Source organism: Patiria miniata, unplaced genomic scaffold, assembly GCF_015706575.1.
Source record: "Patiria miniata isolate m_02_andy unplaced genomic scaffold, ASM1570657v1 HiC_scaffold_18, whole genome shotgun sequence".
Classification (NCBI taxonomy): domain Eukaryota; kingdom Metazoa; phylum Echinodermata; class Asteroidea; order Valvatida; family Asterinidae; genus Patiria; species Patiria miniata.
This window is the reverse complement of record NW_024037056.1, coordinates 17,612,107-17,630,087: the sequence shown is the minus strand read 5'-3', so window position 1 is coordinate 17,630,087 and position 17,981 is coordinate 17,612,107. Positions and strand designations below refer to the sequence as shown.

Genomic DNA, 17,981 nt, shown 5'->3' with positions numbered 1-17,981 from the left:
GATGACGCATGAGTTGAACACCGTAGCCATTGGACCATGGCACACCTCATGCGTGATCACGGTCTTGTGCATTAAACTTGACATCTTGTTGGTAAAATGTAGATCATGGGTTTGAGTCCAGCTCGTGGGGTTATAGTGCGTGTGTCCTTGGGCAAGACACTTTGTCTAATTGCATGTCCCCACCCTGGAGGAAATAGGTACCACTTACATGTATGAGGCAGAGATGATTATTGTGTTTGAATAACAATGTGTGGAGCTGCGCCAAAATTACAGTTACATACGTACATATTTTTTCTGTATTTCTCCCAGAGGGCTGAGATGGTTCAATGAATATTTTATAGGCCCAATAGGTTAGGGCTATTACGCTGTAACATTCTGCAACGTAATCATGGTTAATCGCTATACAAATAAGCAATATTATTATTCAGAGTGTAATTACCAAATTAAAGAAATGCCTTGCGGACATTTGTCAGGGGATGCTGAAAGAGGATTACATGAGAACCTTTCTCTGAAATTAACCATGGGATAGAGAAAAACATGGTGAGCTCTGGCATAGTGTGCCCTTCAGAAAAAGGGATTTTGTCGCTCGCTGCATGTCTTGACAGGACTCGTCCGCTTGTCGCATTTGATTCCTACTGTTTGCCTTGATACTTGATTCAGCTTCGTGCATTATTCATCGTTTCTTGCATCCCGCTGCTATGCCGGTGAGGGGCTCCGTTTTGGATCAATATATTCCACCTTGGAGGCACAGTGTAATCTCTCGCTAAATCTAACCCGTAGGCATACTGTCTTGCTAAGTGTCACAATTATCCGACCTTTTCTTTCGCATGTACTTGTAAACCTTTCGAATATTATTTTTCCTACATGTACAATGTATGCAGCCTACTGAAAATCCTGTGCACAAGTTTCTTGTTTTGTAATTTGAAATTGTGCAGTTGCAGTAATTGGCAAACTTCATTTCACACGTTTCAAAGCAAATTTTTGAAAAATACCGGTTATAAAAATTAAAATCAATGTCATTTTGTTAAAAACCCTTGCATGCTTTCTTGATATTGGGCATGGTGGGGGAAAAGTTTTGAAATTGCACAGTTACGGTACCTTAATTGTACCGGTACATGAATATTTAAAAATTCTAAATTTACCCGGGAAAAAGTCCAACACAAATCCTACATGTGTTTCAGACACCACAACAAAAGTATCCCCAAACACTCGACCATGGGTACCATGTGTACATGAGAGAAATGCAAAGGATTTATGAAATTCAAGCAATTCCTACCACAGACGATTGGATCGTCTTGTAGGAAATGTGAAAGACTTTGCCTTACACACAGCAGAAATTCACCGCGCTCCACTTTATCAAACCACTTGTCCAATTCGATTTGGATTGAAGCTCCACGTTTAATTTTGTTGTCAGAAGGTATTAGTCCACGAGGCGAGAGCTGTGTCAGATGTGACAGCTGATTGTAGTCAGAGAAAACGGGCAACGTAGTTGCGGGAAGGGTGGGGAATGTGGCGTTTCATGACATTTCCGTGTCCGAAATTTCTGTTTGGGGTTATACATGTATGTGAAGAGATTTGTAAAAACCCTTACATACCGTACATGTAGTGATCAGTTTTGAGATGTTATGGTCATTAAATTTGATTTTTCTGCATTAGAGCATTCAACTTTTATGAACTACTATAATGTTTGATGATTTAAGAAAGAAATTAACCAAGCCCTTGAAAGTGCTTCTGTGTGATAAATGTAAAGTTTAAAATACATGTATGAAACTTTAACCACGTGTAGGTTTTTTTACCTCATGTGAACATGTGCATGGTACATGTACATGTAAGTTGTTAAATTTTAATTCAGGATTATTCAACTGGAAAGCACGGGTATATATGCATTCAAAAGCGCGAGTAATTTGTGGCAGGTTAAAAACATTTTGTTGTGGGAAAGTGATGGTGATTCTGATAGGGGAAGACTGTGGCAGTACAGTGTTATATTTATGCAGTGTTCATGTACATCAATGTACATATTTTTTTTCCAAATGTTCTTGGTACTACAGTGCAAACATGTTCAATTACATAATTATTGATAATATCAATATAATTATATCAAGTACAAATGATAAAGAGTATAAATTGCTCAAAACATCCCATAAATTACCCTGTAGAGAAAAGCAAAGTTCGCTTTTGGCTGCCAGCATAAAGGATAGAGAGATTGGAGACACGGCAGGGGATCCCGCCTGCAGGTGACATGATGATGATAATGCTCGAAGCAGAACAAAGCAGAACAAGTCAGAACACGCCAAAGGAAAAAAGTCCCATGCCGGCAACGGCATACATGTATGCCATTCCTTAGCTTTTCCTATCACATTGGAGATCCCAATCATGTTCACACCAAGTGCTTTCATGACAAACACTCGACCGTGCCCTGACGCCATAAAATTCCGGCCAGCTGCGATGCCATCTGGGGAGAAGGCCCTTTTTAAGTATTCCTGCCCTGCGAAAGAATCAGCAGTTTAAAGGAGCAAGACCTGAATTGTCCACAGATCTAAAACGTGTTTCATTCAAGACGGTAATAGTTGGAATGATTTAAAAGTAGTCCAGCATGCACACAACTTTACTTTAAGAATGTGGTTTTCGTGTAATAATCACGCCAAGGATACTCCAAGTCACAGATTTCTGCCTCAAAAGTGTGCGTTAGGATCGCCATACATGTATGTACATGTACATGTAAGTCTAAAATTGGCGTACACTGTACAGTTTGGCTCAAAGTTTGATGTTTTTATTCAGTGCTAGAAATACATGTACATGTACATTTACGTACAAATGTATGTACAATGTACATACAAAAATGTATGTAAGGTAAACATTGCCGCTGCGCTAAACATGAACATGAATGTAAGACATTGTGTGGATTTTCTGTGACACAGAAAATCCAGACTTGTATGGTTGTATGGCTATCACTGAACCACAAGATTTTGGTGATTTCCGGATGAATGTGTACACCGTACTGTTGTACCTTTAATTTCAATCTAATCCACTGTTCGTGTCTGTGTTCCCGTGGGCTGAACACTTCACTTTGCGCACCTCATTTCAAGCAGCATCTGTGTCAGCTGGATATGTGACTGTTATTGATTCTGTGCTTTGTTTAGGCAGAGTGGATATTGTCTCAGTTGAGAAGACTGTTGATTTGAGTGGATTGGTCCAACGAGCAATTTACATTATAAATGGTGTTTGTTTAGTGAGGATTAGCATGCCACTACCATAGCTGGGGTAGTTTTATGGTACTGCCAAAAATATTATTTTTTTTGCATGGGGATAAGGTAGCACTACCGTTTAGCTCTAAACCATGTTTACATGTCCAACGCCTTGTGTCCATGTGGCATCAACCTTACAGTCTTGAGGTCTTTACCGATACAACAATGGATTGTCTTCCTCCATGGTACAGCCAAGCCGTCATTATACCCTAGTTCACATGAGAGTTGATATTCCAATTTTGTTTTGTGTGTAAGACTGACACGTCTGCACAGTGTTCAATTTGAATGGATTCCCAAGAAGCTTCTTGAAAAACTAAATTGCAGATGGAGTTAGGGTGAATGACCATTGAGGAGCAATACATTGACCTACATGCAGAGTCATGATGATGTCCTAGCTGACAGGTCATGTCATAATTAAACCATGAATAACACATGTGAATTGCCTGCCTGACTTGACAAGCAGGCTAGATGGTTGAGTGCTTCAATCGCTCATACTATATGTCTGTACTTGATGAAGTTGTCAGCAGGAGGCCGCTCCTAATAAGTCCCGTATCCAGCAGGGCTATGAAGATTTCATTCTCATAGAATGTCAAAATGCATTGAGCATTTGACGCTAATAACATTACTGGCATACATGTTCATGTACAATGTACGTCGGTGAAAAGAAACTTAGGTTATTAAAAAGCTGAATCCCATGTAATTTGACACCTGTTCCCAGGAGGAAATTGATCATGTCTGGGCCTTAATTTCACACTTTCATTTCCCAACCCGTGTTGAAATCACCACAGGTCCACTGTAAGCCTAACCAGGTCCTATCAAACACGGGTAGGCAAGGCGTAGTTTTCACTCTTTTACTCGTTGCGTACATGTACAATATACGGGCTGTAAATTTTAGATTTTCTACTTGGGTGTTAATTAAAAAAGATATTTGTGAGGTTTTTATCATTATTTCCTGCCGGATTTAGTGAGAGTTGAAATCCGAAGAGACTTGTGACTCCTTGAATTAGAACTCATTCCAGAAAGTTTGGAGTAGCACTTTGGCCAGTTGCAATTTGGGCTCCAACTGCCAATTTAACTGATTTAATTAACCTACATGCATTGAAAAAGGGCGACTACGGTAGTGGATTGACTGAATTTGCTAGTATTTTGTCCTTTTTTTCTTCAGTTGTAAGAAGACCGGTTGAGTTTCATGCCATGGAGTTTGTTGAGTATATCAAGACTCCCAAGGTGGATAGCGTTACCCTGCATCGGCCCTTCTACGCCCGCGTCGAAGGCACGCTGTGCCTGACTGGACACCACTTGATCCTGTCGTCAAGGAAGACTAACACAGAGGAATTATGGGTAGGTACCGGTATCTACATGCACAGGCATGACAGGCTCAAGTATGACACGTACATGTGCGTGTTCATGGGTATGATGTGTTGAAGTCGGGCCCATTACAAGTCCAGCATTAATGTGAAGCATTCTAGGAAAATGAGACAGAACTTGGCAGATGTCAAAAATGAGCGTTTGTTGGAAATTTAGGAAAGATAATCATATTCTCCTTACAGTACTGTTTGTTGCACTTCAATCAGACAGTAAATCTGCAAAAAAAAAAATTCACCCCATTTTTTTTTTTTTTTCCATTTTTTCTCCACTACGGCCCATGCCCAGTGCCGTCTCATTTTTGCCAAAATGACTCACAAATATTCCTTGCCACAGTTCATTTGAATAGTTTGTTCTTGACTTAAATAAACTTCTGATATGATGGATCACTCATAGTTTCTTTGTCTTTGTTTCCGCACTCAGCTTCTCCACAGCAACATTGATGCCATTGAGAAGAAGTTTGTAGGCTCCGTGGGCCATCTGACTATCAAATGCAAGAACTTCATGATCATCCAGCTGGATATACACGGCATGGAGGAATGCCTCAACATTGCCAGCTCCATAGAGATGCTGTCCAACTTATGTAAGTCTGAACACGGCTTATGGCGCCACCCTGTAATACCTGCAGACTCCATCATGTCCATGTACCGGTAACCCTTCAATTGTTGCAAGGGGTTGGGCCAGACTCTGTGTGGTCATGTTTGGTTATGCATGGTTGTGCACAACTGTACATTGCTAACTTGCTCCAATGGGCTTATCACATTCACTCTTGCAAATAGTTTTAGACTGATGGATCTAGATTGGCAGTTTTTAAACTCAGTTCCCCTGGTGTCAGGTCAACTCGCCCCCTGGCTGACTGGCCCCTTACCGACTCGCCCCCTTACCGACTCACCCCTTACAAGCTCGTCCCCTGGCCGACTCGCCAACTCGCCCCCTCGTCTCTCCAATGGTCTCCCCAACTCACCCATTCTAGCCAATGAGAAGCACTTGTAGACGGAGCCCGTTACCATGGCTTTGTTTGTTCTGATTGCAGCGAAGGTGACTCTGACCTACCCGTTTTTCTACCGTCCCATGTCTGATGCCCTGGAGGATGGCTGGCAGGCATTCCTACCAGAGAGTGAGTTTGCAAGAGTGACCGGCGACGAATGGCGCTTGTCTCATGTCAACAAAAACTTCCAGGTGGGTGGGGTTTGACATGTATTTCCACAAAGGGAGAAATCATATTATTTGAGAGATTGTAAGATAGATAAAATTACAATTTCCAGAAAAACAAGTTTTTCTAAGGGGTGTATTCATTGATAAGGATGAAAGAAACATGTACATTTTGCCCCTCCCTAGGTGTGCCCAACCTACCCACAAACAGTGGTTGTACCCAAAGCTGTGGATGATGACTGCATCATGCAGGCTGCTGCATTCAGGCAAGGAGGGAGGTTCCCAGTTCTAAGCTACCTTCACTCTCCAAATGGGGTAAGCTATTTCCACTTACATGTACATATGTAAATGAGTCCAGAATCTTTTCAACAGTATCGTTTGGTGACTATCTTTCTACTAACGGAAATTTTCAAAAATGTGTCACTTGTCTCATCTTTAGAAAGGACCTGCGTTTATTGTTTTCTTCAAAATGACAGCTTGCCAGAAGGAATAATTTCACAGGGAGTCTAGTGTCATTACTATCTTTAAACCAAGTAAGCTTTTATCAATAATTTGGTCAGTTACTTTTTGGATGGCTGCAAATGATCTACTCTACTTATTTGAATTCAGACGGTAATCCTAAGGAGTGGTCAGCCCCTCCCAGGCCCCAACGGCAAGCGGTGTAAAGAAGATGAGAAGCTGGTCAACTCAGCGCTAGGTGTCGGCAAAAGAGGGTACATCATTGACACCAGGTCCTACAACTCAGCCGTCAACTCGCGATCCAAAGGTAGAACACAGTGGCTGGATGGCAGTGACTAAAGAAACGCACAAAACCAAACTCGCTTCATATTCTGTTTGGTGCAGTGGTAGAGTTTGTCAAGGGTTCTGTGATGAGCAGATGCATTCGTGTGTCCTTCAGCAAGCCACTTTATTGCAATAGGAGCAATTAATAATTAGAGGTGTATAAACAATACCACATTTTCACATCAAGATACCATGCAAGATACTGTATTGTGACAATGTATCATGGCATTGTTAATATACCAATTGACACCTCTATTCGTAGTGTATCACCAAGATGTACATTGTAAGAGGCCTATTTTTTGCATTTCAAAAAAGTTGTAAAGTGTCCTCTCCAATGATAACTTGTGGTGGCACTCCGTACTATAAATCGCTTCTATTACCTAGTGGGAGTGATGTGTTTAATAGCTCCATGGAGTGATTAAGGGTAGAGTTTGCTGTTGCGTCGGTTGATATCAGGTGCAAAAAATGATGTCTACAAACCGTGCTTACTTAACACGCTTAAAGAATATTTTGAAGTGAAGTCGTGTCTATGTCTGCGCGCTTGTGTGGAGATTTCTATTGTTGATTTAGTTTACAGAGTGAGTGGTTCTTTGGTAATGCTCATAAAATAAGTCGTACACATTTCTACCATCATGACGTTGTCATTCCTTTTTCGATTTCATTTCTTGAAGCTGATTTCCCTTCCTCCCCGTTTGGTTTTTCTCTCTTCGTTTACATTTTTCGTTTAGATTTTTATTTGATTCTTTTCCCTCCAGGCGGGGGCTTTGAGACTGAGGCTCACTACCCTCAGTGGAGGCGGGTTCACAAACCGCTGGATCGGTTCAGCAACCTCCAAGAAAGCCTGACTAAATTGATGGAGGGTAGGTCCCTGCCCCCCAAGGTTACCCCCCCCCCCCACCCAACCTCCCCCCTTCCAATCTTGGTCCAAGAATTGATTTGGATTTGATCCCCATAAGGCTGCCCTCAAGTCAACCTTGTGAAGACACAGATCAGTTGGCGACTGACTTTTCAGGAACAAGCTGTGCCTGAGCTACGACCGTCGGGAATGTATCAGTCACCGATTTCTTGCAACCTGAGTGTAACTGGGCCGGTATTAAGACAATGAGCATTAGTCAGTGCTAAAAAAACCCAACAGTCACAAGTTTAGGAATATTTCAACTTTTTCGCCTCCACTGAACGTGTTCTTGACAGGCAAGAATCAATCGCAGTCTATCTGTGTGAGAAAACAATATCGTGCGCGTATCCTGATCGTCTTATTTCATTGTGAAGCCAATCATCGTGCGGGAAAAGATTGTTTGAATGTTATCAACGCTGCATGAAAATGTCAGATGATCACATCTATGTCAAGGGACTTGAGCGTGGTTGCAATTATTTTGTGTCAAGATGCCGCCTGCTCGACGCTAATCTCACGATTGATTAGTTTTGTGACCCGGCCAGGCATGAATTTTGTGCTTGATGTCGACAGTTCCGTTGCAGCGCAAGTGTGGTCAAGCCACGACACTAGAGGGCGCTATCAATGAGATAAATGAAATCCAGACTTGGGAACTTCAGCACTCGTATTACAGAAATTCTGAGCATTCCTCATGCACATTATATTCGAGCTAACGTGCACGTGGGAGTAATAACATGGAAGTTCTCTGGTCTGAGTGTCAATGTTCTTAAGACTGGATTTGATTGATCTTGTTGATATGCACTTGCCAGTGACCAGCTGCATTAGGGAAACAAAAACAAATCCAGTCATGGACCAAGACTAACCTCCAATCCCTCTCAGTTGCCATAGTAACAAGCACATCCCATCATGCATTGCTCTCTAAGAAGCATTGGACTCTCACACCATGCACTGCACATCAAGTCAAACATTTCATTCTCACCGGTGCAGTCTAGTTCCCATAATCCTCCTGGTGTTCTATTTGCACTTTTCACCACCATTGTGCACTCCATCTCCATCGTATTGGCATTCCCATCATTCACTGTTATAGTCAGGTCCCTTTTTTTCTGAATCTGACAAGTACTGTGGACTACAAGGTGGTAAAGGAATTAAGCCTATGACTACGGCTGTGTATTCTGTGTACCCAGGCTATTGATTGTGTATAAGCCTGGGTATTTAGACAAAACTGGTTCATTGGTGCATGGGCTTGATTTCCACAATATCAAGTTATAATATCTCAGCTTGCTTGGGAACGTAGTAAACGGATTTGACTACAACACTTCCAACATGCAATTTGGTATTTATTTTCCTGTTGATCCATCACTTTAATATACCCGGTACGTTGCAATATTAACACAGGCAGGTATGTCAGCAGTTTGAAAAGACCGCCTAATCATTGCATTGCATTCCCACAATGCACCATTGCATTCCCACAATGCACCAGGTTTCTGCTCCCATCATGCAGTGTGCCTACCAGGGATTTCTGTGTGCCACCTGTGAGGAAATCATGTATCGGCAAGAGTTGAACACATTAACCATTTAACACTTGTATTAAATTGTATTACATGTACAGTGTATTTACTCCTCCAAAAATCAATCAAACCTTAAGAGTGCTGGGGCGGTATTGGGCGGTATAAGGGGTAACAGGCAGAGCGGTTGGGGGCAGTACAATTAGGGCTAATGGGTTAAGCCTGCTAAGTGCCTGGGACATGGGCAGATGTTACCTCTGTAGGCAAACAGCTATTAGTGTGATTGTTTTCAAAATGCCTGCCTTTTCTACATTTAGGAAGCAAACAATTTGGGTTTTTACCTACAGGAGATATTTAGGCCCCTGTCTTACGAGATGCTGGCTCAATGTACAAATATAGTTTCAATCCGTGAATGTGAGGCATTATGTGGATTTTCTTAACCGTTGAAATATGGCAAGTAAATAAGTTAAAAACCTCAATTTTGATGTCTCCAAAGTGGATTCTTCATAGATTGATTCCAATTTCAAAGATTTTTTTTATTGTATTTCAAATCGCATCTTCTTGCGTACAATCCCTAAATCAGCACTCGGACAGGATTTTCATTCAGCCAGTTTGTGTGTGTGACATTGAGATGCCAGTGGATGGGTATTCCTGGCAGTATTTAAGAATAAGTGTGTCAGCAGGCACACATTTTTAAAGCCACCCTCAATTATTGTTTTCTGCCGGATTGTAGCATTTCAGGTAGACTAATTTCACAGGGTGTTCGGTACCAGTCCCTTCTTCACTTTGAGCAAGGATTTTCTCAATTATTGCTGTAAATTATTTCTGGGTCATTACCAATGTTTTGACCTGCCTTTTAGGAGAGACACTTTATATGTGGAGAGTAAGGGTCATACTCACCAGTCTTCTTCCCATCTGACACAGCATGTAACAAGAACACCAACTCCATGGACAAGTGGCTAGGTCATCTAGGTGCTTCCAGTTGGTTGAGTAATGTCAAAGAAGTCTTGACTACTGCGTGCCTGGTGGCACAGTGCGTGGATAGAGAAAGTAAGTTCTGCCCAAAAGTTTGCTTTCCCTTTTTTTATTTGCAAAATGTAAACCAGTGGTGCAACTAGGGGAGTGGTGGACATGGTCCCCCCCCCCCCCCCACCACTCACCACCACCATGTGTGTCAGTGTAGATGTCAACTGAAATTGTATGCATAAAGATTTCTGCCGATTGATTTTGCTAAAGGTTTCAATGTTATTAAAAGAAGCAATATGAATGATCGACATGGACAAAAACTACATGGCAAACGTTTATAATAAGCAGGACAAGTTCTTTTCAGAACTAAATATCTTCTAAGTAGTAGTTATAACCACATGGTGTTACCGCAAACCGAAACGATACCGACAACTCCACCATGCAAAGCCTAAAATCATATATGGACAATTTTTGACACAATTTCAATGGTGCAGACTGCAAATGATCAGTATTGAAGCCCACCCTTGGTGGTGTCATTTTCATTCACTTTTAACTTCCCGAGTCATGCCTGTGTCTTTCTTCTTCATTGATTCAGGTTCATCTGTTCTGGTGCATGGATCGGAGGGTCTAGACGCCACACTACAGATTACATCCCTAGCTCAGATCATACTCAATCCAGACTGTAGAACACTCAGAGGGTAAGGTCTATGACATTCAGGAACATTGTGTCCAAGTATCAATCATGTGATGTAGATTTGTTTGTTCTGGTACATGGATCGGAGGGTCTAGATGCTATACTACAGATCACATCCCTCGCACAGATTTTTCCTCGGCCAGAAATTTCTTGGTACACGTCCACCCTAGTACAAATCCTGCCAATGCCTGGCCTGTGGCCATAGTTTGTCAAACTTCCTCTAGCATTTTATCTGATATCTCTGCACATGTTTGAAGCTTGCATCTTGCCTACGAATCTGTATTCTTTCCCGTCTATGATAGGTTTGAAGCTCTGATAGAGCGTGAGTGGGTTCAATCAGGTCACCCTTTTGCCAGTCGATGTGCCAAGTCATGCTACGCCGGTAGCAAACTCAAATGCACCGGTCCGGTCTTCCTACTGTTCCTGGACTGCGTGTGGCAGGTAATGGGCTGGGGACGGGGTACTAGACTTCATCCTTTTGATGTACGGTTTATGAAATCTTGGCTTTGTCTGCAGCTACTGCTCCAGGCTCCGGATTTCCAACTTTTTCAAATTTATTTCCAAAATTCTGATTTTTGTGATGATCTTTGCCCCGCAAAGTTTGATTTTAAAAATTACATTTCAAATTTGATGAAAACAGCACCGCGATATCTGTATTGTGAGCGCAATTTTATGTTGCGTTATTTTCAGAGGTTTGAGATTTAGTTGTACAAAATGTAATGCTTTAAAAATCACGATGATGATCTTTTGAATGGTGAAGAGGACAAGATTTCATTGACGGTTGTTGGAAGAAAAAGACAATAATGCTGATTTTATTTTAAGTGGAGCTGTTTAAATGAATACTGCACTTGTCTTGGGCCATGCTTGGATTTTTTGCTCGATTTTCTCAAATAAGAATAAAGTGAGCGTCTTTATTATCGAGTAAGCTACTCTAACTTTAATGCAAACTTTTTACCTAAGGAAACACTGAACATTTTTCACATAGTAAAATTTCTTTTTTAATCTAAAATAAAACGGGAGGTGGTGTCCTGAAATTGGGCACAAAGCTTGTTGTACATATACATGCATACGTATGTGTAACTGCAGCGCAGCCCAAATTTCAGACACAGATTGTGTTGGGCCTTTTTGTCCGATTTTGTTCCCCAGTTTCATCTCTGATTATTGCATACAGCTTATTGTCATGTTTGACTTTGTCTGATCTTCAGGTCATTCAGCAGTTCCAATGTTCCTTTGAGTTCAATGAGCAGTTTCTTATCCTCCTGTTTGAGAACGCCTACGCCTCACAGTTTGGCACCTTCCTGTGCAATAATGAGCACGAGAGACAGATGCTGAAACTGTCTGAAAAGACACAATCACTATGGTGAGATGCTTCAGGCTTTGCCAACTCATTTTTTTTTTTTTCTTATGTTTAAAATCAAATCAGAGTCTGTCAACAAGTCTTTTCTTTTTTATTATTTCCAACTTACCCTTGTAAAAAAAAATTTAAGAAAATATTAATTTATTACATATAATGTCAATATATATTTATTAATGAACTTTCTGTGTATCACCCTTACAAGGCACAATTGCTGTTATAATTATTTTAAATGCGAAATATTTGTAGGTTTCTCTGACGGAAAAGATCTAATGAATAACCAGGATCTATACGCCTGAAAGAATTCTCACTATGTTACTGGTTGCCCTCAATGCCGTACTACATGTCGTCTTAGTTTAATACCAGTCTTCATACTGTGGAGGGAGTTCATATACTGTACATGGGAGCCTATCATGGCTATCATAGATTTGGTTTTATTTAAATTCCTTACAACTACTTGCACCTTTTCATCCAACAGGACATACGTTAACAGGCCTCAGATACTAGAGGTATACATCAACCCACTGTATCAACCCAACTCCTCTGTCATATGGCCTTCGGTAGCACCACAGAGCTTGGTAAGATTCTTGTATAAAATCAAGCTAAATCAACATTTGCAAAAAGCTTACAGAAAAACCCCAAAGTATCAATTGACAATTTGATTTTGTAGCAGGGCTGTGCATTGGAACCTGGTACCCAAGTACCCGACCACTGATGTCAGGAACGGGTTCCAGATTTAGGGATCAGGTACCCGTAACCAACTTTGAATATTACTTAGTAACTTCTCTGACAATGAAACAGAAAGGTTTTTCAAAGAGTAAACCAGGCTACATGCAAAAACAAAACAGATTTGACGCTTATAAGGCTCGCGTTATAAGTTATTAAGTTGGCACACTATTAAAAGCTTACAGTACTGTACACACATGCATCGCTGCACTGACGCACTGATGTTGTAGTATTATCGCCTGACCTTTATGAACAATCTGAACAGAAACTTCTGAGATTTGAGTTTTGGGGTTGGTTTCTATAACAGGTCCCGGAGTACCCATTTTTTTTTCAATCGGGTACCCGCTTCCCATACTACCCGTAAATGCACATCCCTATTCAGTAGGCAACAAGTGAATAACACAACGCTCCTTGATTTACAGTAAACAGGGAAGCCACATTGACTGTGCAGATCTTACTTAACATGCAGTAAATTATGGATCTCTAAGTCTAATCAATATCTTTCATTTCTCTTCCTTGTATGTTTTGGTGTAGATGTTATGGTCAACCTTGTTCTTACGCTGGGACATGGACAACACTAGCAATGACTCAACCGACAAAGAAATCCGCAAAATCCAACAGAACGACAAGCAGCTCAAGATAAGGGCCATTCAGCTCAGAAAGTAGGTCTCCTGGAAATATTGCTCGCCTGCTTTCTGATTAGAGGTGTAATCAATTCATTGCAAGCCCCTTACTTTCCCTTCGTGGTTCGTTTGATGAAACTTTTTAGTGGTTAAACATTACCTTGTGTTCACATTCCACAGACAACTTTCCGAGTTGCAGAGAGAAGCCCTGGAAAAAGGACTGATCAGCGAATAGCAGCAGGGCTGCATCTTAACAAGACGCTCAACCTGATCAGGAAACAGCAGTAGGTTAACTTCTATCTGCCAGGTCCTGTGCATTGTTCAGCTTCAGCACCAAATTTACAGAATCAATGACTGGCGAAAAAAAAGCTGGATCGCATAAACATTGATCAGGAAACAGCCACCTGATACCTATTGGAATCCAGCTTGAGCAGCAAACGGCAGTTGGGAAACATTTAAGCCCGTTGTCAAGTTTGCAGGCGAAACTCTGATAATGCTGAACGTGATATATGTAGTTTACTCTCACAGTTCTACTTTATTCAATCAGCTGGTATTGGAGAACCTTAACATGTCTACATCATGAAACAGCCGCAGGGTTGCATCTGCCATCAGAGAGGCAATTGCAGGACGATTTTTCAAATCATACTGATCATATTTGGAGACGTCCATCAGCTGATCCTACCTGTCATCGCAATCATCATTTATTCAATGATTGTGTGAACCATCAAATGCCCTAAAGAAAAGCCTTTGACGAGATCTTCGGGTTTTTTTTCAACTTAACAGTTGCTTAAAAGGGAACCGTCAATGTTTCCACTTAATTAAGATATTTATTAAGATGTCAAACTGAGATCACAATGCTGTCACTGCTGTATATGCAATATTAAGAGAAAAAACATATGTCTTTAATAAGGGAATAAATGTGTGCTCCGGAGGTTTTTATCACTCTGTTTAATACCACTTAGAGTCTGGGTGCTGATAATTACCCGAGCCGGAGGCGAGGGTAATTATCAGCACCCAGACTCTAAGTGGTATTAAACAGAGTGATAAATACCGACGGAGTACATATTTATTCCCATTCATAAATACCTTTTCGGTAAAAAAAAATCATATAATTCGTTCAAAACATCCTGATTTTGTTCAACAAATTCACTTTATGCTTTTTGAATCATCCCTCCTGCAAAATAATGGAGTGTTCAGCTGGCGAGTAAGATGAAAACAACCCTTTTATGGAGATTGACGCGCGCGTATCATGTTCTATGCGATGTCGCGCAGAACGCACCTGGCGCGTTGCGTTTTGAATTTAGAACTATACAATTCTAACTCCCTGGTAGTGTTGCGCATGCCTACGTGAGGATTGTGAACGTTCAACCAATGAAACGATAAGAGCCACTGGATTTTTAGGAGTCCACATTTTATTGTGACACTGGAAAAGTGTTTAAGACCAGCTAGCCATGTCTTTATCATCCGTTTAATACCGGCCACGTGACGGGCTCTCGACCAATAGGAATGGCTAAACTGTCTGAGGTATTTATGAATATTGTTTCATGCAGTCCAGTCAAATGACAGAAAACTTAGTAAAGGGGTCTAGTACGAAGTTATCATGTTAACAATGTTTCACGACATATAGTGCCTTCAATAAGGCATTATAAATATTGATGTCATCAGTCATAAGAATTAGAGATTGCATTTGTTCGCAGTGTAATGAGGGAGATTCAGAAAAAAATTTACTTTTGATGCAAATTACAAAATCTGGGGGGAAAAAACAGTTAAAAATGCTGTTTTTTTAATTTAGGAAATGCCTTTTTCAAGAATGGTTCATGACGCAAGTCATTCTAGATTGCCTCCTCTCTGTCTTTTGTTTGAATGCTTTCTACTTAAGGCAATGGATGCAGTATTCAAAAAGTTAATATCATCCTTAATCAACCTCCATGATTCTATAAATAGAACTCAGCTGATTTTACTAATTTAAAGGTAACTCTGTAAACATTTTTTTGAGGCAGTTTCAAATTTATACGGTGGAATGGTGTGGAAACTGGCATATTTGTCTGTAAATCAATTTATTTGAATATTTCGCCTGTATCATGCCAAATTTGCCATTTTTGCTTGAAAACAAATTAATTTTAAATGAGACTACAATTATGTAAATGTACATATGATGCATATTTATATATTGAGAAGGGGAATTTAATAAATTTGTATAAATTGTGCAGTACAAGCAAAGCGAGCTGATTCGCACATTCAAACTTGTAGAACAAATGCACAGTACAATGGAAATACAAATGTAGGAATGTCTAAACACTTTAAACTGTAAAGTTGCCTTTTGGAACACATTGCATTCCAAGCTGAATGTTCTGCATATTATGTGAAGCGTTCTGGCAAAATGAGACAGGAAGTGGGCTGAGGTCAAAATTAGGGGTTGTGGCTACTAGGAAAGTACATTTGTACATCTTACAATAATGTTCGTTGGACTTTAATTTCAAGGTTTTTATACTACATGTATTTCTGTGAAACACACGTAGTAGACATGGTACACAATTAAAAAATTACACATACATGTAACAATAAATCTTAAAATTAAAAACACTAATGCCTGACTGCTACACAATTGACCTATCGCCGTTTGCGAGTTAGCCATGCCCCTTAGACAACCCTATGGAATTTTGTACGTAAACATTTGCTTGTCTAAGATTTTGCTTGCTCTGCGCCCATTTGCATATCGGTAATTGGACAAATCTTTTACAAGCTGCTATCGCGATTCTACCGTGATAGGTTATTATCTGCAACATGTATTTGATATGAAAATATCAAATCTTGATATATTGTTTTTTTGCTTTACAATCTTAGTGCATCAAATTACGGCATTGTGAAAACAAAAATTCTATCTTATAAATAATCTTAGTGCAATTCCTCTATGGTGTACCGCTCGTACCATTCCTCCATGCTTCTAAAACGCTTACTGAAAACGCATGCACAATTTAATGTAAATGAAGGAACAAAATTAATGAATAAATTAAATTTTTGTTTTTTTATTTGTAGGCTTCTGCTTGAATTATATTGAGGTTATTCTGTGTTTGAATGAAACACCTAGCTGGCATAATGGGCCTATGTTGATATGGAGTGGCATATAGGCAGGATGGGTAGTTACATATATGCTGCCCCCACAGTTTGTTGGTATCCATCGCAAGCTGCTCTCGGGCCAAGCTAGCATCGTGTAATTGGTGATAGTATATTGCATATTTGAAGGTTTGATGTAGATTATTACAGCCAAGGGTCTGGGTTGTGTAGCCCCTCGGAGGGAAACCTATTTTTCTATTCTGAATCAATTCTGCAATTGCAAGTGAATGGTTCATATTGTTTACTTTGTGATTTTATTTCCAACATGTATCAAATTGTAAGAAAAATCAATTTCGCCCCATTTGGGGGAAAAAGCAAGTTAAAGGGAAGATACAACATTTGCAAACATCAAAAAACGAAATGATCAAATTATCATGAAATACCGTACTGAATTGTTAGGGACTGACATTCTAAAGCATCCTTTAAAATCGTGGCTCCTAGTGTGATGACATTTTCAAGAAAAACTGTATTTTTCCAACGCTGGTTGGCCGACCAGCGTTGGAGAAAACTGGCTTTTTTCCAACAAGTGTTCCTAATTTTTCATATTTAGTTATTCTGACTTTTCATTGCAATTGATAAAACACCCATGAAAGGGTACAAGCCTGCTAGACTGATTCTCTTACCTACTATTCCCCAAAGTGTATTAATTGCTAAAGGGGGTTAGGGAACCAGACTACAAGAACATGATTGGTTTTCTTGGTTTTTCCAGCATCTACAAGCCCAAAACGTGCAACAAATCAGTTTAACAGTAGTTTCTATAAAATACTAATCCTCCAAATCCATTTATTTCTGAAAATGGCAGCAAAAGCAAATGTTGTACATTTCCTTTAACCCCTTACGAATTATAAATTTTGAGAAAAACCAAATTTTGCCCAATTTTGATGAAAAGAGCAAGGTTTATCCCTTACAGTTGTTAATTCTTGAGAAAATCAAATTTTGCCAAGATGTGCTAAAATGACCATTTTTTTTTTTTTTTCAAAATAGGGCAACATTTGGTTTTTCTCAAAAGTTCACGTTTCTAAGGTGTTAGCCTTGCTCTTTAAGCAAAATTTGGATTTTCTCAAAAATTAACAATTGTAAGGGGTTAGCCTTGCTCTTTTTATCAAAATTGGGCAAAATTTGGTTTTTCTCAAAAATTAACGTTTGTAAGGGGTTAGCCTTGCTCTTTTTATCAATATTGGGCGAAATTTGGTTTTTCTCAAAAATTAACGTTTGTAAGGGGTTAGCCTTGCTCTTTTTATCAAAATTGAGCGAAATTTGGTTTTTCTCAAAAATTAACGTTTGTAAGGGGTTAGCCTTGCTCTTTTTATCAAAATTGGGCAAAATTTGGTTTTTCTCAAAAATTAACGTTTGTAAGGGGTTAGCCTTGCTCTTTTTATCAATATTGGGCAAAATTTGGTTTTTCTCAAAAATTAACGTTTGTAAGGGATTAGCCTTGCTCTTTTTATCAAAATTGAGCGAAATTTGGTTTTTCTCAAAAATTAACGTTTGTAAGGGGTTAGCCTTGCTCTTTTTATCAAAATTGAGCGAAATTTGGTTTTCTCAAAAATTAACGTTTGTAA

The 17,981-nt window shown here is 39.8% G+C and overlaps 1 protein-coding gene across 5 annotated transcripts in view; it reads left to right on the top strand.

Moving 5' to 3' along the window:
• LOC119724968 (myotubularin-related protein 9-like) overlaps positions 1-13,762 on the top strand; it is a 28,101-nt gene extending 14,339 nt beyond the window's left edge. For 4 of the 5 annotated variants that reach the window (XM_038196316.1, XM_038196317.1, XM_038196314.1 and 1 more), the window contains exons 2-14: positions 4,411-4,586; positions 5,034-5,193; positions 5,644-5,789; positions 5,949-6,077; positions 6,372-6,528; positions 7,274-7,405; positions 9,867-9,992; positions 10,504-10,606; positions 10,905-11,043; positions 11,808-11,962; positions 12,435-12,534; positions 13,217-13,344; positions 13,486-13,762. In XM_038196316.1, the coding sequence (XP_038052244.1) occupies positions 4,440-4,586; positions 5,034-5,193; positions 5,644-5,789; positions 5,949-6,077; positions 6,372-6,528; positions 7,274-7,405; positions 9,867-9,992; positions 10,504-10,606; positions 10,905-11,043; positions 11,808-11,962; positions 12,435-12,534; positions 13,217-13,344; positions 13,486-13,540 (1,677 nt within the window). In that variant the 5' untranslated portion in view covers positions 4,411-4,439 and the 3' untranslated portion in view covers positions 13,541-13,762. The remainder of the gene's footprint in view (positions 1-4,410; positions 4,587-5,033; positions 5,194-5,643; positions 5,790-5,948; positions 6,078-6,371; positions 6,529-7,273; positions 7,406-9,866; positions 9,993-10,503; positions 10,607-10,904; positions 11,044-11,807; positions 11,963-12,434; positions 12,535-13,216; positions 13,345-13,485) is intronic. The other variant, XM_038196315.1, reaches the window with a different exon arrangement.
• The last annotated feature ends 4,219 nt before the right edge of the window (positions 13,763-17,981 follow it).